The 25,357-nt window shown below is 31.9% G+C and overlaps 1 protein-coding gene across 3 annotated transcripts in view; it reads left to right on the top strand.

Annotated features, from left to right (window-relative positions):
* The window catches only part of LOC111050456 (calcium-binding mitochondrial carrier protein SCaMC-2-A), a 104,995-nt gene that overhangs the window by 23,994 nt on the left and 55,644 nt on the right, over positions 1-25,357 (top strand). For 2 of the 3 annotated variants that reach the window (XM_022336779.2, XM_039430800.1), the window contains one exon: positions 8,409-8,520. In XM_022336779.2, coding sequence (XP_022192471.1) covers positions 8,409-8,520 — 112 coding nt within the window. Of the gene's footprint in view, positions 1-8,408; positions 8,521-24,230; positions 24,491-25,357 lie in introns of those variants that run through there. The other variant, XM_022336780.2, reaches the window with a different exon arrangement.

The following is a 25,357-nucleotide window of genomic DNA, read 5'->3' as shown; positions in this document are numbered from 1 at the left end:
TATGTTATTGATGTAAATGAGGAAAAGTAGAGGGCCCATTTCTATACCGTATATATCTATTTTTTAGAGCCAGGTTGAAAGGTTGATTTTGTGACTGTTTTCTAAGTTTGTCTCTATTGCGGATTGAGTTAACCAAATTATAAGTGATCCATGGTTTGAGCCTCGAATTTTTTGCGTTATCAACAACTTCAACAGTATTGGATGATATTATATTTTGTAAGGTACTGATAAAATTAATTGAGGATGTGTTTAGATCAGTTACATCTGTTACGTGATCCCAGTTTTGATGAGATATAGAAAGGTTGATATTGGACCAGTTACGTATTAACTTTACCTCCCGTTGTTCAGGTCTTTTGTTTTCTCGGGTGTGAAGTATAATACATGTAGCAAAATGATCTGTCACTGCTGATTCTATTACTACTGATTTTGCAACAAATTTACTCATCCGTCTTAGAAAAAATGGTCTAAGCAGCTATTACTGTCCGGTCTTGTAATGTTTTCTATGCGCGGTATCAGATTTGCCTCACATAGCATGTCCAAATAATCGTCACGTAGTGGATAAGGATTAGGCTGTAGAAGATCGCAATTAATATCTCCACCAAATATACATAATTTGGAATGGCGAAATTCATTATCATAGTACGCAGAGAGACCCTCGATGAACTGTGGAAAGCTGGAATTAGGACTACGATAAACGGCCAACAGATCGAATTCAACCCCCTCCCAATTGAAATGAAGAGATAAGCTCGTGGCCACTCCACCCAGTAACAGCTGACTGCAAGTAACGGATAGGCTACTATCAATATAGACGACAATACCATCGCTACTATTTAAGTTATTATAGGACCTATGCAAAGTGTATCCTTGAATGTTATTTAAATCGCTATCATCCTTAAGCCAAGCTTCCGAAAGGATAATACAATGAAATTTCACTTGAAGCCCTTGCAAAAGAACTACGAAAGAATCAAAGTTTTTATTATAGGCTAACTACGAATGTTTTGATGGATAACCCTAAACGCCGTCGATTTGTCAGCATCAATGTTAGCGAAAATATTTATATCATTAAAGATAACACAGTCTATTAAAGGAGAATCATAAACATCTGCATCCAGATTCATTATCTCTTAAAGTAGGCAATAATAAAAAAGAAGAAGAAGAAAATATACAATAATTGTCGTCGCTTGCCACTCATGGTGCTTTATATGTTAAATATAAAATTTAGCATGCCGCAAAAAAGATAACAATTCATAAAATTGGATAGAGTTTAGAACAAAGTTATCATATTAGGCTTTGGTAAGTTATAAATCATGTACAGTATTTGATTTTTTTGTATTTTTTTTACTGACAATGCCTTTATACATGTGTATGTTTACGGATAGTCGCCTTCAATCTATTTTATACTAGTAGAAATAAGAACTTCTTATTGGATAGATTATGATTAAATAAAAGAGATCCTCTAAATAAAAAACAAATAATATTAATATATATAAAAGAATAAAAGAAAAAACTATGAAAAAGTAATTCACTGAACTATCATAATATAGAAGAATGTACATGTCGTGTACAATATGCTGAAGAAAACAGCATAAGGATTAAACAAAAAATTCTGTATTCATTGCCGACATCCTTCACTGAAACTTGTAAAAAGAAATAAAAAATGTATTACTTTATGCAAGAATATTTATCAGAAGTTTCATTTTTATTGCACTCTAATGTTTGAAAGTTTACTTTTTTATTGCTTGAATGAAAGTTTGTGCTGTAAAATAAAAATGTATGTATGTATATTTTTTTAAAGAAAAAAACAAATCTCGTCCGATAGAAATGCTTATAATCCAGTTGTTTCAACTTCAGTAAGTTGAGGATAGTATTACCGTATTGTATTGGTTTTCTTATACTAGAGTGAGTATAATATAAATATTGAACATTTTCCATTCATTAATAATAAAATCATTGATTGTATGGGATAAGTGAGTTGAAAACTGTCATCAATATCGCCATTTGGAGGGATTTTACTTTTGTTAAATGAAATAGAAGAAAAGTTCAGATAGAAGAACAATCAAGATAACTTCGTGTTCAGAGGAATAAAAACGAAAAGACGTAATAGATGTCTAGTATTTCAAAAAACAGAAATTGGATAAAAACAATTTAAAAGCAGAGTATCCTCTCCCCCACCGATCGTAGTGTTATCGTTATCTCAGATTATTGAGTGGAGACTTCTCACCACTTATCTGCTTATTGATTAACAATAATAAAGTAGAAACGGCACTTTTATCTTTACTCAGAACACCTCATGAAATCGTAATGTTGAATTGTTCGAATGTAAAATGTTCATTTATACAGTTTAAACTTGTAGAAGAATGAGAAGATCCCTTTAATAGGAAGCCCTATTAATTTGAAGCCCCAAAAATGTGATATATTTACCGTATATCTGAATAAAAATTCAAAGACCACATCCGTCAAATAAATTTAGTCTTCCATGGATTGGTGAAGTAGGGACCAAAAAAATACAATTTTTCAATAAGTTATTTTGTATCTCATTGTTTTTCATTGACTAGGACTGTTCTGAGATCTACCTTGATATTTTTCATCAGCTTTTGCTTTGTTTGGTTTTTTGTAATACTAGCTGGTAAATTCGTGCTTTGCACTGGTAAGAATTCTGTGTTGTAAAATGCATCTCTTTTATGTCCAGTATACATAAAAAACGAATAATTATTTTTATTATGCCATCAAAATATCGTTGATAAAAATCATAAATTCCTTCTGTTTGATCTACTTTTCTGACTGCAGATGATATAAATGCACTAAATTGCATCTTTATTTGGCGTTCTACTTGCATCCAGTCTGTCATTTGCCTGATAACACAGTCTATCTATTTGGTCTGTTGCTGAAGTCCTCTTTTCAATATAAAAATAACTGCTCTTAATTCTAAATCGATGGTCAAAATTTATTATCAGTGATCGTATTTGAGACCAGTTCCACTAATAATTATCAAATATAGTTTGAAAATCATTTCACTTCCTGGGCCCTGTTGCATGATAAAATACAAGATAATAGTTTTATACTTTCATGACCTCCTATATAGTAGATAGATATGAGGTCCTGATACTTTCCCATTCCAATAACCAACTAACTATTAGTACTGTTAGTTTGTATTTTATCATGCAACATTGTCCTGATGAAACCTATCTAAAACATTTGCTTGTCCAACATTCTAAGATTTAACATAGTTGAACATTGCAACATAGTTAGTCTAACATTCTTGTTAGTCCATTCATCAAATCAAATCAAATTCTTTATTTACACAATGTTGTACAAAATGTTGATTGTATCAAATAGTGTATCATCTCCCTTTCATCATCATCATCATCATCCTTCTCATTATTCTTGCTCAATAATAGGGTATATTTGGACATATTAACCTGCTGCAAAAGTAAAAGATAACTCTCAAACTGAGGTGAACATAAAATGTGACAAGTAACATTTTCCTAATCTTTCCTGTAAACTTTCTCTAGTGATTTTTCTCAATTTTTTTAAGCACTAAAATACGAGAAGCAATTCATACTTCACTTCGTACTGTCAATAAGATGAAAATTACAAGAAAACCATTTTAAATCATTTAGGCTTCATCTCGAGCATAAAAAACCTTAGAACAATATTCAACTGCTAGAAAATATGGAAAAAATTTAATTGTTGAAACTAAAAAACTAGTTATTGAAGTGTTCCATGTCATGAATACTTGAAACTATTGAATCATTTAAACTTTTTTCAAAGTTAATTTTTTTCATTCAATTTGGAAATTGGCAAGCTCTACCTTACCTTACTTATGAGACCTACGTTTATTCCCGACTATGATTGAAGGGATGAATCACACTTTAACTAGTGAATATTGACCACATCCTGTCGATTATTTTATTCAACAATAATCACCATTTATTTCCAAATCTCATGACTAATATTATACATCCATTTATAAACGTCTAAATCTTTCTATCAAACCCCAATAATCTCTAGGACTTGAAAATTTTGTATGAGGATATAAAATTGAGGTTTCATTTGTATACAGCCAAGTTAGTTGATGGTCTCATCACTAGTTCCTGAAGATCTAGTTAAGACAAGTCACATTTTGAAATAAATTGACTTTTATACTGTCAGAAAATTGTGCTCATTGTTTTTTTAAAGGAACTCCTAGTTTAATTATATTTAATTTTCCAACCAGTAAGGATGAGTTCATCAAATAGGTTATTGCAAAAAAAAACTCGAGATACCACACTATCGTTATAGACAAATAGATATTCCTTCTTATCATTCATCCTATTGAAAAAAAACTACTTAAATCAAAGTTAATCATGATTAAATGCCACCAGAACCAATCTGAGAATGCTTTTTTGAAAAAGATGGCGTTCTCGTGTCATTTAATTATGGTTAAAATTTAACAGGCCTTTGTGTAACCAGGTCATCAATATATATATATATATATATATATATATATATATATATATTATATATATATATATATATATTATATATATATATATTTGATAGCTGTGAAATTTATTATATGATGAAATTTATTTCAATTTAATTAAACAGTTGGTAGCTATGGTACTATTGCTATCTGTTGAGACCAGGACTGGAAGCAGCTCCAAGCACCCAAATAAAAGCCAATTCTTTTGTCTTGACATCTATGGAGAGGGCTGTGGGAGGGAGGGTGGCAAGGACTTTGACTTTGAAGCATTGGTCAAAGTTCTTGTGCTCAGAGCCATGGGTAGGGATGGGTAGGGAAGTATTATTTTTAAAGGAAGCCCTGTGATTGTTGATCCGGAGGTTTAGGGCAGTGGTGGTTTCACTTATGTAGAAGGCAGGACAGAAGTTGCAGGAAATGAGGTAGATGCAATTTTTGGAGATGCAATTACTGGATTGATGGATTTGGTGGGTGTAGTTGGTGATAGGACTGGTAAAGGAGATGGAAGAATCAGTGATAGAGCAGGTTTTACAGCGGGGGCGTTTGCAAGGTAGGGTACCAGGTAGAGTTGGGATTTCATCATAGGTGAGTGATTTGTTTCTACTGAGAATTTTCTTGAGGTTGGGAGGTTGCTTATAAATGAGGGTGGGTGGTTGCTGGAAAAGGTGTTTGGTAGAGGGATTGGAGGAGACGACATGGAACAGATCTTTAAGGACAGGTTTGAGGTTTTCAATTCCAGGGAAGTAGGTGGTACAGAGCTTTGGAGTTTGTGGGATTTGGGAATTTTTCGTGGTTGGATTAGTGCCAGTTTTGGAGGAGATTTGTTTCTGTAACAACCTTTCAGGATAGTTACATTTCAGGAGGGATTGGTGGAGTTTTTTGAGGTACTGGTCAAGATGGTGGGGATCACTGCAAATTTTTTGGCCTCGGATTGAGAGGGAACGTGGGAGGGATCTTTTGATGTGGTAGGGATGGCAACTCTCAAAGTGTAGGAACTGTTGAGTGTGGGTGGATTTGGTGAAAGTTTTGGTGGATAAGGTATTGGAGTTGGAAAGGATTTCATTGACATCTAGGAAGTTGATGGAGGATTCAGAAATATTCCAGGTGAAGGAGACAGAGTAGTTGGAGTTGAGTTGATTGAGGAAGTGGGAAAGGGTATCATGTCCCCTGAATCTGTACCCTTTTTCTCTCCATCCGTCTGCACCGCGTAATCTGTGGTCTCTGCTGCTACAATTGAGTCTCCGTGCGTACTTTGTAGTCACACGACCGTTGGATTCAAAACTGCAGTCTGTGCTCGGTTGAGAAAGGAGACCCAGTCTCCGAAAATTTCCCCCCATTTCTAATGTAAGTTTTTAAGTGTTTTCAATCTTTTTATATCTTTTAACACTTTTTAAGTGTTTTTAATTTATATTACAAGCATTAAAGTGTCTTCTGTTATGTGCTACAAGTATATATATATATATAATATATATATATATATATATATAAATTAAAACAGGAGACACGATATAAATAGATTGAAAACAATTAAAAACTTTCATAAGTAAGAAGAAAGAAGAAGGCAGTCTTCTTGGTTGAGAAAGGAGACTCAGTCTCCGAAAATTTCCCCCATTTCTAATGTAAGTTTTTAATTGTTTTCAATCTATTTATATCGTGTCTCCTGTTTTAATTTATATTACAAACTTTAAAGTGTCTTCTGTTATGTGCTATATATATATATATAATATATATATATATATATATAATATATATATATATATTTATATAACTAGCTTACCCGGCGAACTTTGTACCGCCAAAAAGTCAATGTATCTCATGTCACACTTGACTTTATTTGGCGAATCATGAAATTTATTTGACAATCAATATTTTCATTTACATCTCAATACGGACTTCCTATGTGCTTAGTCATGCAGCATTTATTATTCCGGAAACATATTCTTCTTAATCGTAGTAATAGTAAAGCGATAAAATAGTGATAGTAATATTTATCAGTAAAGCGTTGAATTTAATAAATAGATAGGTTAAATCAGTGTTTCAAAGATGAATTTAATATTTTCATAGTTGTTGATTGTCAATAGATGGTCCAGGAAATATGCGATGTACAATGAATTACACAGAATTCCATATTATTTCCATTTTCCATTTTAGGATGAATATAAGCTAAGCTAAATTAAAAAAAAGTATATTAGTCTGTCATTCTTCAGTAATTAATGAAAAATGCAATATGAACCACTCTCTTCCATGAGGTGAATAGTTTTTTTCCAATATTTTCCAGTTTCTCAATGATAGGGGAGTGATAATTATTTGTATAGGTCTCCTAAGGAACAATTATTATCTACAGCTGGTACTATTCAACTACACTAACTTCAACTCCAAACTACCGTTTTAATACCAGTACACAATTTATTACAGGGTGACGTGTTTATTATACAGCTGGTAACTTTAGATGCTAAATCATATTATCACAATATGATCTTGAATCATGATCATCTTTTCGGTCTTCGGTAGCCGCTCGGCCGAAAATTTCGATGACAAAGATCTGTAAAATGGATTAATAAATTATTATTATTAGACCCCTATTAAAAATTTCTGGTCTGAAACCACCCCCAATATTCACACAACATATTCCCAAAGTTTCATGCCGTTCTGTCAAATAGTTTTCAAGTCTATAGGGAACAAGCAAACACAAAACAGACAATCATTTTTTATATATAGAAAATGAATGTCTTTTTGTTTGTTCCTATAGACTAGAAAGCTACTTGACAGTTCGGCATGAAACTTTGGGAATATGTTGTGTGAATATTGGGGATGGTTTCTGACCAGAAATTTTAATATGGGGCTGATAAAAATGATTTATTATCCATTTTACAGACCTATGTTTTCGAAATTGGCGGCCGAGCGGCTACCGAAAAATGGGGAAGATGATAAAATATTCAAGATCATGTTGTGATAATATGATTTAGCATCTGAAGTTACCAGCTGTAATAAACAGATAAATTGTGTACTGGTATTAATACGGTAGTTTGGAGTTGAAGTTTAGTTGTTTGGTACCAGCTGTAGAAAATAATGCCTTTTAATTGATTATTATACAAATAATAATCACTCCCATATAATTGAGAAACTGAAAAATGGAAAAAAATTATTCACCTCATGGAAGAGAGTTGTTCATATTGTATATTAATTACTGGAGACTGACAGAATAATTTACAATTTTTTTTATTTAGCTTAGCTTATATTCATCCTATAATGGAAGATGTAAAGAATATGGAATTATGTGTGATTCATCGCATATTTCTTGGACCATCTATTGACAATCAACAACTATGAACATGTTAAATTCATCTTTGAAAGACTGATTTAACCTGTCTATTTTTTCAATTCAACACTTAACTGATAGATATTACTACCAATTGATTAAGAAGAATATGTTTCCGGAGTAATAAATGCTGCAAGACTAAGCACATAGGAAGTCCGTATTGAGATGTAAATGAATATATTGATTGTCAAATAAATTTCATGATTCACCAAATAAAGTCAAGTGTGACATGAGATACATTGACTTTTTGGCGGTACGAAGTTCGCCGGTCATTAGTCTATAAAAGGTATAGGCAAGGCCATTGCTCTCTTTTTGAATAATTTGAATATACATGACATAAGCTCTGTTAGTCATTATCTTATAATTTTTTTATATATAAATCTTAGTATATTTATAAGTATCAAATCATAATAATTGATATTGGTAAATATTTTATAACTCATAATAATAAATACATAATTCATAACTCAATTTCTCATATTGCAATTTTTAAATATCCAACAAATGTTTCCAATTAATTTAATAACTTCCGTATTATATTCCATATCACAGCTGAATATTTTCATCGAATTGTCATTTAAGTTGTTTAATGATAATGTTTTTTGACTTGTAATATTTTTGTTTCAGGATGGATCAGGATGGAAGTCTGGAAATCAGTTTCAATGAGTGGCGTGACTTCCTACTCTACGCGCCCTCCACCGACATCCATGAACTTATCCGTTACTGGCGACATTCAACCGTGAGTTTGGCAGCAAATATTTTTATACAATAAATAATTAAGTTTCCAACTAAAATTATAAAATTATACAGTGCCTATCGGTCCAATGGCACGTAGCGTTTTTGTTCGCTTCTATTCTAAAATATTCAAGTTTGGAAACTATGCCATTTTTCGTTATTAATAGCAAATTAGGAACGTAATTAGTTCAAATTTTGTTAGGTGATTTAGATAGAATTGTTTTGTAGTAATAACGTTTAAACCCCATATCTCTGTCCTATTGAGCTACTTGGATAGTTGTAGTTCTTAGTTACTTATATTTGTCACAATCATAGTAGTTGTACTACTATCTATAGACATAGGACGTTATTAGTCCAGTTTATGTGGGGAAATTAAAAAATGTTGTGAAATAACATTCCGTATCTATCCTCTTGTCTTGAGATACGGTACATGAATGTAAATAGTGTCAACTGCAATAAAACTGGTGGATACCGGAAATCGATAGGCTAATGATAATGAATTCCTGATACGATCAATTTCTAAAAATTGTTAGAATCTTCTAATTTAATTACTTGTTCAAAAATGGCATCCTTAAAAACTAATAATAAAAATAATCTAGGAAACGTATTTATTATCCCAGTGAAGTTGAAATGAATGCTTGATTCCAATAATTCCTCATTGAAGTGTTTATAAAATTAATTTTATAAAAAATGAAATTATCCAACTTATGCGATGAACATCGATGTTAGAATTGAAGAACCTGAGTATTTAAAAAAAAATGGATGAGAGGATGCCCTCTGCATTTAATTATAATTTATGGAAACTCCATTCTGGGCCAAATGGTTATTCCTAGTATAGATGCGTCAATGTAATTTTAGTCAAAGCATCCATAATATGTGAAGTTCAAAAAGCGGCTTATAAAAAGAAAATCATCTATGATTATGTAGCAAAAACAAAAAAGGACTAAAATCTTTCTATAGAATTAATTTGTTTACAACTCAAGTTTGTTATCAAACAATGGTAGATTAAGATTTTTGTCGTTGGTTGATTAAGATATGAGACGTTTCCTGCGTGATGTGACGATGCTAGTGATGTCTGTGATCTAGTCGTCTGATGAAGTCAATTGAGTCATACTAACATGAGCGCTATGTGCTCAGTCTCCCCTCAACTCACAAACACGCGCTTCTCTAAAAATGTTCTAGAATGTTTGACACGGTCATTCATCTGAATGGTGTCCTTTGTGAGAATTCAATCCCCCCCCTCCTGACAACAACACCCACATTCTGACCAATAGCAGACCGCTGTCAGTTGATGTAGACTTCCGCAACCTCGTCACTATTAACTCTGTTGAGGCGTATGCACTTGTATAGTCACCAAATTGACTAAATAATTGACCTGTTGACCCTTCTGGTTTGCACCAGTTCAAACGACGTAGTCCACAGGCTCATCTCCTCACAGATTTCAAGCTGTTGACAGCTTGAGGATGTTTTTGTTGTCATACTATATACTAAAAATTATTTAGTAGGACTAGTTTGTGATGTATATAAGTTCATGTGTTTGTTATGCTTTTCAATGAATAAGCAAGGGACGACCAAGTTTAGGCGGCGTTGTACTTTGACATATTTGCTATCATGATGATGTGTTGACAGGGAAATTGCGTTTTTTTAAATGAAGTTTTCAATAATAATTATAATAAAATAAAGTCTTTAAATTTAAGACCTTGATGAAGCTTCATTTTTGTTAACGTAGGAGGAGTAGACTAGTAAAATTTACAAATTGTTATGATTCCGAGAAACTAAATTATTAAAAAATTGATCGCTTTAAGAATAAAAATAAAATATTGCTAAAATAAATTGTCATCATTGTAGGTGAAATGCAGTTTTTTGAATGAACAATAATCATAGATCATTTTATATTTTTATCATTCCCAGTTAGTAATTTAACATCAATATATTTTCATCATTCATGAAATTTTTGGCTGTTCAACATTTATATAATTTGAAGTATCTGGGAATGTTTAATATTTTATTTAAATCATATACGGTAATTACCGAATTCATAAATGTATATAATTGAAATATGTATTATATTATTTAATACGTTATTTTAATAATTATTCTAGGTATTTGTGATGGAAGTTTTGTGTTTGGATCACTTAGGTTTTAAAATATAAAATACATTTGTATAATCAACTTGACAATCAAAAATGACATTTGAAGTTTCATTTCTCTGCCGTTATTCCATTTATCGTATAAAAAAGCTGTTTCAGGTGATTCAGACCTTTCAGAATGAGTCAATCCATAAGAACTAGAGCACATAAAAGAAGTCATAAAAACTTTGATGCCCGATTCAATACTAGACGTCTGTTTAATCAATATCAGCTATAAACGGTAGCTACGCGAATAGGTTTATTATCATATCTTGATTCGCTCTTTTCTACTCTATCAAGCAACAAAAGCGAGTGACGTCATAGCACCTAACTAGCAGACACCAGATGAAAGCGTATTGCATCTCGGTTTACGTAGGCTGGCTAATTCTCGGCGGCAGTTCATTAAACGGATCTCGATCTAGAATCATTTCAAGGTCAACAAACATTCAAGGTGTGTGTCGCTTTGATACGCCCAACACCTATACACAGATACTGATCGATGGTCTACTGTTATAATTATTGTTGGTCAGCTTGAAATAAGTATCCCTGGCATTGAAATTAGCGAGAAATGAAACTAAGAGAAATGGAAACTTGATGATAAAATATGCAGTGTACTGCTATTTTTATCAAGGCTTTTCTTTTGCGAAAGAGTTACAAACTTTTTGTAGAAGTGTGATGACCTGAGACGTAAAAACGGAGGAATTTGTCATCAAATGTTGTCTGTAATCCGTGCTAATCTGCAAGAAAATCATTTCAATCATTAAGCTTTGCAGACGTGTTCTGCTCTGGGAAGAATAAGAAAACTATTGTATTATCAACCCAATTCTCCAATAAATGTTACTGTAAAATTTTCATTAAATAAATACAATAAATAATCCTTTTGTTGCATTCTAATATTCATTGATTCTAATCTGCAGTCTAATCTGATTGATTGTCAAAATATGATTAATAGCGGTTGATTATTGATAATTGCATAAATTTGTATTTGGCTATTTTTTATTGTTATTCAATTTTGAAAATATTTAAGAATGTTCCTGTAATGTGTGAAGATGCAATTCCCAACTTGAAAAATTGTAACCATGTAACTATAACTAAACAGTTTTCTAATCTAATGAATAACTATAACTATAAATAAACCGGTTTTTAATCTAATGAATAATGATTGTTGTCTTTTCTTTGAGAGTTGAATGCAATTTTATGGTTTTTATATGTCAGGGTGCTTAGTCACTGTTGTGTGCGAATCCTGCTTTAAGTTGGGTTTTCGTTTGTGCGAATCCTGCTTTAAGGTGGGTTTTTGTTTGTGCGTATCCGCGTTCGGCTGCGTAAGCGATTGTAGTTTGTGTATAAGTTGAGACTTGGCCCTCCATCCGAAGAAATTACAGGGTTGCCAAATCGTGTAAAATTGCAACTTTCTCAAATTTCCAATTCTACGTCAGAATTGAATGTAGAATATCATCCCCAATATCCTAGTAGTACTAAAAACGCTTAAGGGTTGAAGGATTAAAAGGAAATTTAACTTTTATGATAAAATTGGAAACAATTGAAGATTTGTTTTTATTTTGAATATCACTTCTCTCAGAATCATGGGGCGTCGTAATGCGTAATAATTTTATATTAAAATAAAGGGGAGAATGTCTCCTTTCTATTGTTGTCTAGATCATTTTTATCCAACTTATAGTTATTTTTTAATTAATGATTATGTTCGTCAATGTCGAGACATTTCGAGCAGAAAACATGAAATTTTCGACATGCTAGAAACTTTTTCGTTTTAAAAGATAGGTGGTGAAAGCAAGAAAGTTTCTCAGAAATAATTAAAATTATTCAAATAGATGAAATCTATTGTTTTGGATAGTTGCTATTTTGACTTGACGCAGCCGAACGCGGATCCGCACAAACGAAAACTTACTCCAACTTCATCTATGTTCTGTACATGCACAGAGTTTTCTCGAGAGAAGCACTGTAAAATAAACAATTTTTAGACGCTATATTAAATTTTATTATTTGAACAATAATAATATTCTCAAAATTCAAAGTTGTTTTCAAAATTAGTTCATCACAGATTTATTACGTCAAATTTACAGCCAACAATATTTTTTATTTATTGAAGATTGCTATGCATGTGTTCAACATCTTGAAACAGAAGACAGATGGATAATCAAACATGTAAAATAATAATGAGTTAATTACTTGAAATTATAACCTCAAAATATTAAATAAATTCATATAATTCACATTCTTTAAGTAAAATGATAATTCAAATAATTTGTTTATAGTTTATCAGTACATTTCTAAAATAACTTCTTCTAGATTATTATTAGGTTAATAAATTACTTATTTATTATCCAATAAAAGCTCATTATTCTTTTGTATTTTCTAAAACTAACCTTGCCCATATGTTTACTTTCGTCGCTCTATCACAGTAAATTAATTTATCGTTTGAGAACAATTTAATTGCACAATAATGCAAATATATTTAAAAATACTTGATTAAACAAGATAATGCATTAAATACGGCATTAATTATTTCATAATATGAAATCAATTTGTGACATTTGAATTTTTCCTAGCAATGTTTGGTGAGGTACGTGTTGAATATTTATAATTTAATATTTTAATACTTGAGCGCGTTTAGTACTGAACTAAGTTCTAGTATTCAATTCACTAGCTTTCATCATTTACTTTTTTATAATAGGGTTGCTAAACTAATTATTGAAGTAAAATGAAAATCACCTAGTACCTTTCTATATTTTATTAATTTACAACATTTTTCTATTCAATAGAGCCATTTCAAGTGCAAATCAGTTTCATTATTTGTTTGGCTACTGAAAATTCAAATACTATTTTTACACTTTCAATAAATTTAGAAAATAATTTTTTCAATTTCATCGTAGCATAATATATCTTCTTGATTACAAACTTGAAGAGTTTGGTGAAGCTTGCCGTAAAATTATAAAGAAAGCATCAGCTCTATGAAAATTATTCAACAACTTCTAAAAATCAGCATGTAATCTGTTCAGGTTGTAATTGAGTACTAAAGTTTTTTATGACATTTTTTTCAATGTTTTTCATACTTATGGATTGATGGTACTCTATCTGTAAAGCTAAATCCCTTTCAAGTTCATTTTTCTTTAATGAAGAAATTTTGCACCTGCTTTAAACCAGGGTTCAAAGTCTTGACCGTCAAAATAGGCATTCATACTTTTTATAGCTATCACCCGGGCCAAGTCATTAATGTAGAGCTTATATTAAAGAAATTTGGTACTTATCTGTGCCAAATTCTCTGTACACATGCTTATTATTGCTTTTTTGACAGTTCCAAACAGTCTAGAAAATAAATATAATTGCAAAATTCATTATTTTAACAACGGAAATACATTTTGAAACTACTTCATATGTTTTATTTCATGATTCAGTAATAGCTTCATATTTTTAAGAAATTTCAATCTAATCTTCACCAAATATTTCTCTTAGATTTTATAGCTATTTAAGTGTACTTTGATTGCGTAAATTATGTAATAACAGATATGCAGTCATAATTTATCAATTAGAATAAATTTTAATGGATATTCATGAGCTCCATTCCTTTATTCTATCTTTCAAGAGCTTTTTTCAAAAGAAACTATCGAGTAACTTTGAAAATGTTATCCTCTGCATAATCTCTATATTTTATACCTCTGCATAATCTTATTTCAATTCAATTTAATATTGCTTGTTAGTCTTAAATTTTATGATACTAAAGTCTATTGGTGCAAATTTAAATAAGCAGGATTTCCACTATTCCTTGGTTAGCCCACTTTTCATTGGACAAGGCCACTTAGTTGTAGATTTATTTATTCCAAGAGCGTCAACTTTTTTGGAGTCAAGGTCCGTTGTCAGTTATTATTGAGATAGGTTCTGGTTTGCATCCATGTGACAACACCGTTAGTTTATCTCATTCAAGCGTAATGTCATTGTTAAATGATAAATGGTTGATCATAATAATTAGTCTCTTCCCAACGCATCCATTCAAGAAGTAGGGGTTGGTATTTGTCTTGTTAATCAGTAAACAACTTTCTCTTTCATTTATGTTCTGCTACATTTTCCTTACTCTACACAACACAACTCCACAGTAAATGAAATAGGTTAAATAGTGCATGATGTTTCAGCAAGATACAAGTCAACAACGGATCCAATATTTATCCAACTTCCTTTAGTGCACTAGTGAGTTCTCCCTTATTAACACTCCAAAAGCCCTCTAAAGCACTATTTTTCATTGACTCTAATAAATTCAAATGTCAAAATTGGAACTAGAAAGTGTATTTTCTTTTTTACTTGGCAATATTACCTCTCTACTTGGTCTGTAGAATCTGTCTTGGCCAACTGTCACTTCATAATCATCTGATAGCATCTCTGTACACTTGTCACATCTTTTTACTAGTATTTTCGACTTGATAAATATTTCCAACTTCCTTTGACATTGTTTTTTATTATTTTCTTATCCAATTTTATTTATTTATGATAGATTGATGTTATTGGACAATCCATGATTATTGAATTCCCTAAGCACTATTTTCTTGTGATGTAAATATTTTTACTTTAGCGAACCATTCAACATTTAATTCATCCTATCTAGTTTGACTAGAAGTAGTCAATCAAATTTCATGTACAATCCACCTTACAAACGCTTTTCTTGTTCCTGGTTGAACCGTTCTTTCAGTCTTGATTTTCCTTCTTAGTTAGTTATTATTTATAAACTCCTTCATTGGTTGAAAATGTTTTTCTTGTATCAGTTCAAGAAAATCTATTCACAAAAAATATCTGTTTAAAGGTGTCATAAGTTTCATGTTTTACTTTCATTGATTATTGAATGTGTGTGTCTTCAATGCACTTGTAGTGTGTCAATGCATTGAAAAGTTGTTGTTTGTGTGCGAACACTTGATGTAGTTGGACAAGTGATTGATTGAAGTGCCATTGAGAGATGGTGTTGAAATATTCAGGCCAATGTATATTGTCGTAGTCACAGTGCAGTGCATATAAGCGTTTATTGATCGGTGCATCAGTGAAAGCCGGAAGACGTCGACGATATTCATAGTTCTAGAAGCTTCCTGAAAGAGGAAGATAATTGGGAGTTGAGATATTCTCTTCAAGAGAGATAGGATTGAAGAGATTCATAGAGAATAAATGTCCGAGAAAGAGAGAGTTGAAGAGCTTTATTGTGAGAGAGAAAAGCAGTAAGCAGATGATGTAGTCACTTTCTACCCCCGTTCTCTCCGATTCAAGGTCGTTTGAGTTGTGTTGGGGCTTAGTGCTTAGTGCAACCCAAGTGACAAGGTCGTCCAATTATTTAGGCCGAGTTGCTCCATCTAGTTAGGCTTGGGTACATATTGTTGCGCAAGACATCCTATTACTATCACGAACGTCTTGATTTCGATGTGGTTGAGGAATCAGTAATTTTTTGTCAGACGTTTACATTAGACTTTTTGTTTTTTATTTGTATGGAAGGAATATTTTCATTACTTATGATAAGTCTATACACAGTCTGAAAATAAAAGGCAAACTGGCCAAACTACAAATGCTTGACAGAAGCTAAATTGAGACAAGTATTTTCTAGGCTTATTTTCTTCTCTATGATGTGAAATTCTTCCAATCCAGTTATTTTCGTATTCGTATCAATTCACTAGTAACAAAATCAACGGGTTTCCTTAATTAAACACGTTTTTGTTAGATTCTGTTCCTGTTACAGACAACTTCCACTTTGATTACTCATCGGTGTTGCACTAAGTGAAGGTGGAACGGAAACATTATATTCAGTTACTTTGCCTAGAGAAATGGCTTTCATCTGTCTGTAAATTGCTTGGAACTGGTTCAAAAAGCTGCACGCTAGACCGCGTATCATAGTACCATATCACAGCCCTGAGCTTGAGATAGTTACCGCGTGTAGAGCGATTTTTGGCAGCATATACTCGCTTCTGTATTTTTTTATGTATAAATAATGAATCCAATGCAACGAATTTGACGGTCGAGGCTATATTACCGGTGTAACCTCTGCATTGCTAATCTTCATTTGCGTTCGACATCATTTGCTTCCAAGCTGCAATTCCAATACTGTATATATAAATTATACGGTAATATTTCAGTTGTGAATTGCTTGTTAGTATTCAAACGGTTGAATACTTATTCAATTCAATGTATATAGATTGAATTCATAAACTGCGAAATTGTCTACTATTATTAATTAATCTAAATTATTCCTATTCAATTGTTGCTGTTCGTGAGTCATTTATGCATTTAAAAAAATAGTAGAATCAATAGATATTCAATACTTGAGTAAATTATGCATTTCCAAAAATAGTTTGCTTCGGTTTGACAAGAAATTGATTATATTATGGAAATAATGTTGCTAATATAAATCTATCTAGTATTGATTTTTGTCCGCATCGAACTGCATACTCGAATCTCTTATTTTGTCTCTTATTAAACAAAAAAGTAAAAAAAAACCGTAGATTCATCTAATCATCCTAATAAGCTTTAGAGGTGAAATATTTGTTAGAAAAAATCATCATCGTAGATCAACTATGGCTATCAAGCTGGATGTATAGCACCAGTTCGATTAAACCAACTTTTTTAATTCGGCTAATTTAGCAAATGCGAGTACTAGAATAGAATGGCGGCCTTTACTGGGTGAAGTTAGTGTTTAGTCGGCCATCTTTCAACTTTCTCCTTCTAACTCTTTTAACTCTCCTCTAAAATTCTATAAGCTAATAAACCCTCAGAAAATTGAAAAAAAAAATTACAATATAATACGTATAGTATGGAATAAAGTCATTTTTCTGTGAGATGATCGTAGAGGCTGGAACGTTTAGAGTAGTGTCATATTTTATTGAAAATCTAACTCAATCACAAAAGTGTAAAAGGATAATCCGTATCTATTTTTTGATAGTTCTTAAAATTTGACGAATTTCAACTATGGATGATAATTCAATACCTATGACACATGATAAATGAGGTATTGAATACCGTAGAAGATATTCTTCTTGTTTGAGTGTCTCCCTTATTGCCTGTTTCTCAAGAAAGTCATATTTTTGTCCATACTTTCTCCAAATTATCTCCTCTGTTAATTGATTCGATTACAAGTTATCAATTTCACGTCGATCGCACGTGAAACGAGCAGGCAAATTATAATTATTTTCAAATTAGTTGAAATAGTTTCCATTGTCAGATAATGTCCGATCTAATGAGATGAAGAAGTTTGCTACCGGCTAGGAATTTCCCCGTAGCTTCGACTCTTGCGAATAGTGTGCAGACTCACTATTGCAAATTTAACCCAGTCTGCCAGGACGCCTGGCTAAATATAGAGCTAGTCGAATTATTTCTGAGGCCAATTCTCTGTATCCCGGATATCGCAGAGGAGGGTCCGCATTTTGATAAATTAATGTGTGGACTATTTTGACGGAAGTGTCTCTCCTCGTCTTTTCGTTTATCTCTGAAAGATTTGATTGAAATAAAATGAAAATAAGAAACTTTTTCAGCACTCTAATGCAGTAATGATGAAGTGCATGTGAAGCTTGATAATAATTTATTTCCATGCTCATCATTTGATAATTATTTTAATATTTTTTTTAGTTTGAGTAATTATAGTAATTATAAAAAATGAATTTTACATTGTTTTATTGTTCTCTGGTTTATACAGAATACAGGATACAATAGAAACTCATGGAAACGTGAATCCAGTAGTATGTTAGCACTTAACCATTACATATTTCCTAATTATTGTTTCTAAGATATTAATCTTAACTGTTGAATTGAGACTAGACATTATTAGAAAAGGGAATAGTAGAGTCTTAGTTTGCTTTGCAAATATTTGTCCATAATTCATAATGCATTATGAAATAAGTTTTTATCTTTCAATCTGTCAATAATATTAGGTTTCAACTCTTCTCTTATCCTGGCGCTACAGCCCGATGTGGGCTTTGGCCTCCTCCACAATCTGCCTCCAAGCGTCTCTGTCCGCTGCCTTTCGCCTCCAACCTCTTACTCCCATCGCTCTCAAGTCTCTCTCCACATCCTGCATCCATCGAACCCTCGGCCTTAGGTTTCAACTATTGAAAACAAATGACGTTCAATTTTAGTGTTTCAATAACAGTTACAATAATTGAAATACTATTTTTGGCTCTGTTAAGTGGTAGATTGATATGAAGTATTCTATGAGTGCAGCATGGAAATTTCCAATAGTTACTATCAATCTATTGTCTACCTTGGAAGTTAGATTATTGATTACCGGTACGGATTATTCATATTGATAACAGATCAATTTCTATGAGATAATAATACTGTTATATCGCATCAAGACTCATTTCTTTTAATTCTTATTAGTGATAAAATCTTTTCATCTGAAAAGTTTTTAAATCATAAATCATTGAAGTATATTAGCAAATGAGAGATTGTACAAAATTTGTTGACTTCCTTTAATGATGAATAAGTAACATTCTGTTGGAGAAGTTTCAAAGCTTCTCAGTCTGTATTCTATTGCTCCAATAACTACTATCAAAATAACGATAGCTCTTAAAACTTGACTTTTTTGTTCTTTGTATGTATTCATGGTCTTTAAATGTGTGGAATAAGTTTCAATATCTTGTTCTTTAGTTTGATGGGTCTGTCTGCTCTGAAGAAGTCTCAGTCAATCAAATGTCAGTAAATGCTCCTTGTTCGTTCGAGTTCAAATCGAAATAAGTTTGTGTTGCAAATCGGTGAGCCCATCACAATAATTGATTTTTAATGAAAGAGCTTGTGAATTGGCGTGAGTATTCGAATTCGAAAGGAGGCTCGTTCAACCTTTTGCCTTGATAATAGAATTATATCCCCTGGATCTACCTCAATGAGGTCAACTAATGGAGTGGGATACACATTCAAAATTATTTTCTTCTTTAAAATTCTCCATCCACATGTTTCTCGACTATTCATATATCATAATATTCTTGAAACTCAGAAACTGTAGCAAAATTTAACTTAATTGTAAATAACAGATTTTTTATCACGTTCCATCTAACAATTTCTATTATAATCAATTACAATAAATTTATAATTATTTTCCAATATTACTAGACATATTGAAATTTCAATGAAGATAACATTCATTAGTAAATTAGTAAAACGTCACATAGAAAAATTGTAACTTGTTAGACAATCTACAAACATATCACGACATACTAGTGAAGGATTATGAAAATTCATGATTATCCTATTTCGAAAGAAACCATTAGATTAATTTATACATCTTATTTAAAAAATCGCACAATTCATTGAGTACAATAATAAATGAAAACCACTTTGCTCTAAGCATTCAAGAACGCTCTGTATTCAAATAATACAAATATGATAACATGCTACTTGGTCTTTGCTCATTGTCATTATGCGATACTATAAATGACTAGCTCAGTCCTATTCTATCGATAACGAAAAGTCGACAGTCTTAATTTATTTTCCTAAAATTTCTTTATAAATGTTGATAATGGTAAAAAAGAGCCCATTGGCTACATTTCAACTAACTTATCGATAATTTTCAAATTATTGATCTATTAGTTTGATTAGTCAAACGAATTTTGGCAATCTCCACATTTATAAATGTAACAAAGTTACCATTAGTTGTGCTATTTTTAATAACGTCGTGAAATTTGATTGAAAAGACGTAGTTTGACGTGGAGATCGACACAAAACCTTGTGGCCGATAAAAGGTTTCGGACAAAGTGCGACTTGGGTACATAGTGTCACTGTCGCTCTCAACATTGGTGATACAATAAACAAGAATAGACTGACTTGGTGAAACGAACCAGTTCTTTCTACATTTTTCCTATAGTTGTATTGTTGTAGAACATGCATTGATCTGTATTATTATAGACTTATTTATTCATGGATGATTATTTAAGAAAATTTCATGTTATCTAATACGGGAAATGTTTTAAATTTCTGGTATAAGTTCTTGTTCTATTCTAATCAAGAGAAGTTATAAATGTCGAGAGTTCTTTACAGCTATCTTTATTCTTCCAAAATATAAAAAATCCAATATATTCGTTTGCATTTCAAGTAAGAACATAGGCATGTAAAAACGCACATAGGCATTTGAACGATTAAAAATTGAATAACTACTAAAAACGAATACATTGGTTTTTGTGTTTGCAAATTATATAAACATGGAAATTACTTGACATCTTCTCGTGAGTTACCTTTGCATCACCACATTTTTGAATATTTTCAATTGAGTAAGCCAATACTGTGGCTTTCAGTTAATAGAAAATTGCAATCTTGGTTACACAGCAATGGAATTGGAAAAAATGAATTTATTGGTGATTGAAACTAGTTGAAAAAATGTGAAAATACTCATTGGCATGCTTTTGTTAATTGGTTGTTGAGTGAACTTTCACACTATTTGCAAAGTGGATTTACTAATCACCAGTTTTTCGCACCTCTTCACTTATTTCCTTATTACTGAAAAACATGAATTAAATGCACCTACCCTGTTCACACCTTTTGCTATATTGGCTGCAGGTCATTCAGATTAGGTTATCAATCTACTAGTTTACACTAGTGTAATAGCTCATTACTAGGTGACTGTTATTCCCTGATTCCAATACATATACATTTTTGACTTGTTGAGAGGTAAATTATTAATGGTTTGTTCTATCAATCGTGATTCCCCGGTAAAGTATCATGCAAATGTATTTCTCAACATTTTAAAAGTTTTGTGTATAGCTTAATATTTTTTTGTAAGTATCTTGGTAATGATTTTAAATTAATATAAAATCTGAATCAAGTATTAAAATTTTTGATTCTCTACTATTTTTTTTCGAAATAATGTTGATTTCTTATTGTGGATCAAATTTGGCTCGGATTCATTTTTCCGGACCCAGGCCTTTCAAGCATCATTGGAAATCCCTGTGAATACACTTCGTTAGTAAAAAGTTAAAAAACATTGCTCCATCCAGAGAACTTGGAAAGAAGTTGCTCTGTCGAGAGAACCATCACTTGAACTTGATCGTTACAACTTCTCCTCATGTGCAACATTCAAAGGTGATACGAAATGTTAACATCTTGAAGCACTTGAATCAACCATCTTATCTAAGGCTGTGCATAGGCTAAAAATAAACTTTCTACTGGTGATATTTTTCAAAGTTTTTCGATTTGTAGATTATCAAGCTATCAAAATAAAAAAGTATTCTCAGGAAAATATTTTTTTCCAATCATTACTTTTTGAGATATGAGCGGCTAAAGTTTAAATTTTTGGGACAGAAAATTTCAAATTTAGTAAGAGATAAATCCATGAGATTTAGAGGATAAATTCTGCATGGTATTGTTGATTGAATAAAACAAAAAAATAGAAAATATCAATTTTTGAAAGTTATTCTATTCATATGAGATTTGTAAAAACTTATATAAATATGTTTTTATATTTAGATATAAGAGCGCCTGAAGTTTAAATTTTTGGGACAGAACATTTCAAATTTGGTAAGAGATAAATAAATCCATTAGATTTAGAGCATGTATTCTTCATGGTATTTATTGTTGATTGAATAAAACAAAAATTTTCTAAAAATATCAATTTTTGAGAAAGTTATTCAATTTACCAAAAATGATCAAAAATAACTCAACGAAAAGTTATTTTCGTTTCACGAATCACTGATTCGTTTCTCAACGAAAAGTTATTTTTGGTCATTTTTAGTAAATTGAATAACTTTCTCAAAAATTGATATTTTTAGAAAATTTTTGTTTTATTCAATCAACAATAAATACCATGAAGAATACATGCTCTAAATCTAATGGATTTATTTATCTCTTACCAAATTTGAAATGTTCTGTCCCAAAAATTTAAACTTCAGGCGCTCATATCTCAAAAAGTAATGATCGGACAAAAAATGTTTTCCTGAGAAAACTTTATCATTTTGATAGCTTGATGATATATACAAATAGAAAATATTGGAAATATATCACCAGTAGACAGTGTATTTTTAGCCTTTGCACAGCCTTAAATCATTTCATATCTTCAGACTATAATAGACTGTGTTACCAGCTGTATAATCAGTGTTGTTATTCCTAATCAGCATGAGTTGATTCGTTTATTCTTCAAAACAATATTGTCCATTTCTTCAATATCAATCCTAACAAGTCTTGCAATAATTAAGTAGGGAATAATAATATAATTTATCACTGTCATCCTCACCTGATTTTTACTAATGCTATTTTTCATTATAAACTCATACAACTTTAATTGTCAGATCATTATTTCAGTACCTACTAAAATTGTGAATAGGTTGTGAATTGTAATTATCAAAATTAATATCAAACTAGAAAAACTCATTCACTAGAGATCGGCAATTTTCTAAAATTTGTAACTAGTATTCTATTATTTTAATAAAGAAGTGCCTTTGACAACTCGAAGACTTTCTGTGTGTAGCACTGAAAGTCATACTAATTAATTTATTTATCATCCGATACAAATATTGAAAGGCTCACAGACAAGTTCCAGTACGAGCCTTAATGACATATATCTAATTGCATAACAGTACAATAATGAAGGAAAACAAAATAAATATAATATCTAATACTAATATAACCTAATATAAAAACTAATATAATAGAAAGGATGCATATGAAGTGACTTCATACATAATATGAAGTGATCGCACTTCATATTTTGGTAGACATATATATTGATTGAAAATACTTGAAATTGACTCCACAACTACAAATTCAACATGATAAGGATAAACTAGTTTCCCTTGTTACATACACTATTATCAGTAAATCAGTAGTTGTCTGGAGTGAACCAGAGCTCACTAGAGATTGGTAATAATGTAACGGCTGAAACTAGTTCCTCTTTATGTTAATGAATCAGTTGTTTCATAATTTCAAGCCTTTTTATAATCTATACCACAATATAAAATCGTAATATCCACCTCACAAAATGTATGCTTTTATTGAAAGGGTGCAATAAAGCCATTCCATATGACTCTTATAAAAAGTCTACATATATTGTAGTAAATTGTAGTATAGCTGAGGATGTGTTGTCAACATGAGACTATAGTACTGGAAGTAGAATCTATCTATAATCTTCTTCAATATAATAAAGAAAGAATTGGCTTAAACACGTACGGGATAGGAAATTCACGAATGACGCACCATCACGTCTGAAATACTGGACTGATTAACTTGAAATTTTGCATATGGATTCTTAATTATTTACCGAGGATGTTTATAGGCTTATTTTAAATTCTTCAAGATTTCAGTAGGTCAAGGTTTCAGTTTGTCAAATTTTTAATTAGACCCTTGCGGAGCACGGGTTACCTGCTAGCTGCTAGTACTAAATAAAATGGCTTTGACAATACTTGTTCTCAATAGTAATGTGTGAATGAATTTATTCATAAAATGATGATATAATATAAATAATGTGACTCATAAACTTAGAAGTAATATGACTCACTGTATCTTAGCGAGCATTCTATTAGCAATCAGCTATCAGTTTGGAGGGAATGACGTTGTGACGAGGGGGGTGTGTCTGCAGGCCAGTCAATCTAGTATCACCACTCTCCCCCTCCCACGTGGTCGCTGCTCTCTCCGACTCTGGCTGTCAGTGTCAGTGTACACCGGCTGCTCGTTCTGTGAGGAACTTGGTGCCTGTGAGTGTCGCTCACCTTCCAACCTCGTGGTGGCGCGGTTAGGTCTCCTGATCAATCTGTGCACTAGTTGTTGGCAATAATGCATCTCAGCAACAGTGCGCCGACCAGAGGCGGCTCTGGCCTGGTCTATGCACCGGCGCCTCCTACCTGTGAAGTGTGTCGGGAATTCCTCATCTATCTTCGCTACATCAAGACAAAGGTGAGTCATGTGACGTCACAGAATAAACCGTTGTGTCTTGAAGTGTCTGCGCGATTCAAGTCAATTGAGTGAAAACCCTGAAAGTTTCTGTTAGTGTCTTTTGGTGTATTTTAGTGTCCTTAACGCCAAATTCAGTGATTAATGTAATAAACTCATGAGTATCTGTTGGGATCTTCCGGTGTTCGTTGGCGCTAACTGAGTGAGTGACATCACAAATACTTGAGATGTCCGTTGGTGTTGTTAGTATCTTATGGTATCTTTTGGCGCGCTTAATGCCAAGTGGAATTAGTGATTTCACAAACCCTTCAAGTAATTAATTTTTGTCAATAAATGAATAAATTAATGAACTAATAAGTGTTATGCTCAGTGTTAGCATTAGCATAAGTGTTTCAAGTGGGTTGGGGGGTGGCTTGCTAAAAATTTGGAAGTTTTTCCTAGACTTTGCGGTAACGTTCTTGTTTTTGATGGATTTTGCTTCATGCATTGTGCTCTTATACCTCTATCGTTCCTGAAAATGTGTCCTGCCAGTTATGGACCAACTATATAAAGTAAATTATATAACAGGGGCTCTCCACCTTCCTTGTTACACTCCCTCTTTAGAATCCAGAATTTTTCTGGAATCTCATAACCATCCCTTGGAATCTTGGATTTTTCTCACGCCCCCCTCCCACCAAGCTACCATATTAAGCTCATACATCAGCCAAGCAAGAAAAGTGTTGGGCTGGAAAAAAACATGGAATTTCATTTTTAATATTTCGTTTATTGAATATAAATATATTAAAATATCCATATATGGTGCATATAAATTGGTATTAAGTAGTTAGATAAAAGTTCTTACTGCTTTTTATGAATTTTCATTTTCATTTC

This window comes from Nilaparvata lugens, chromosome 6, assembly GCF_014356525.2.
Source record: "Nilaparvata lugens isolate BPH chromosome 6, ASM1435652v1, whole genome shotgun sequence".
NCBI lineage: Eukaryota > Metazoa > Arthropoda > Insecta > Hemiptera > Delphacidae > Nilaparvata > Nilaparvata lugens.
Note: the sequence above shows the minus strand (reverse complement) of the source record. Positions and strands in the feature narration are given on the sequence as shown.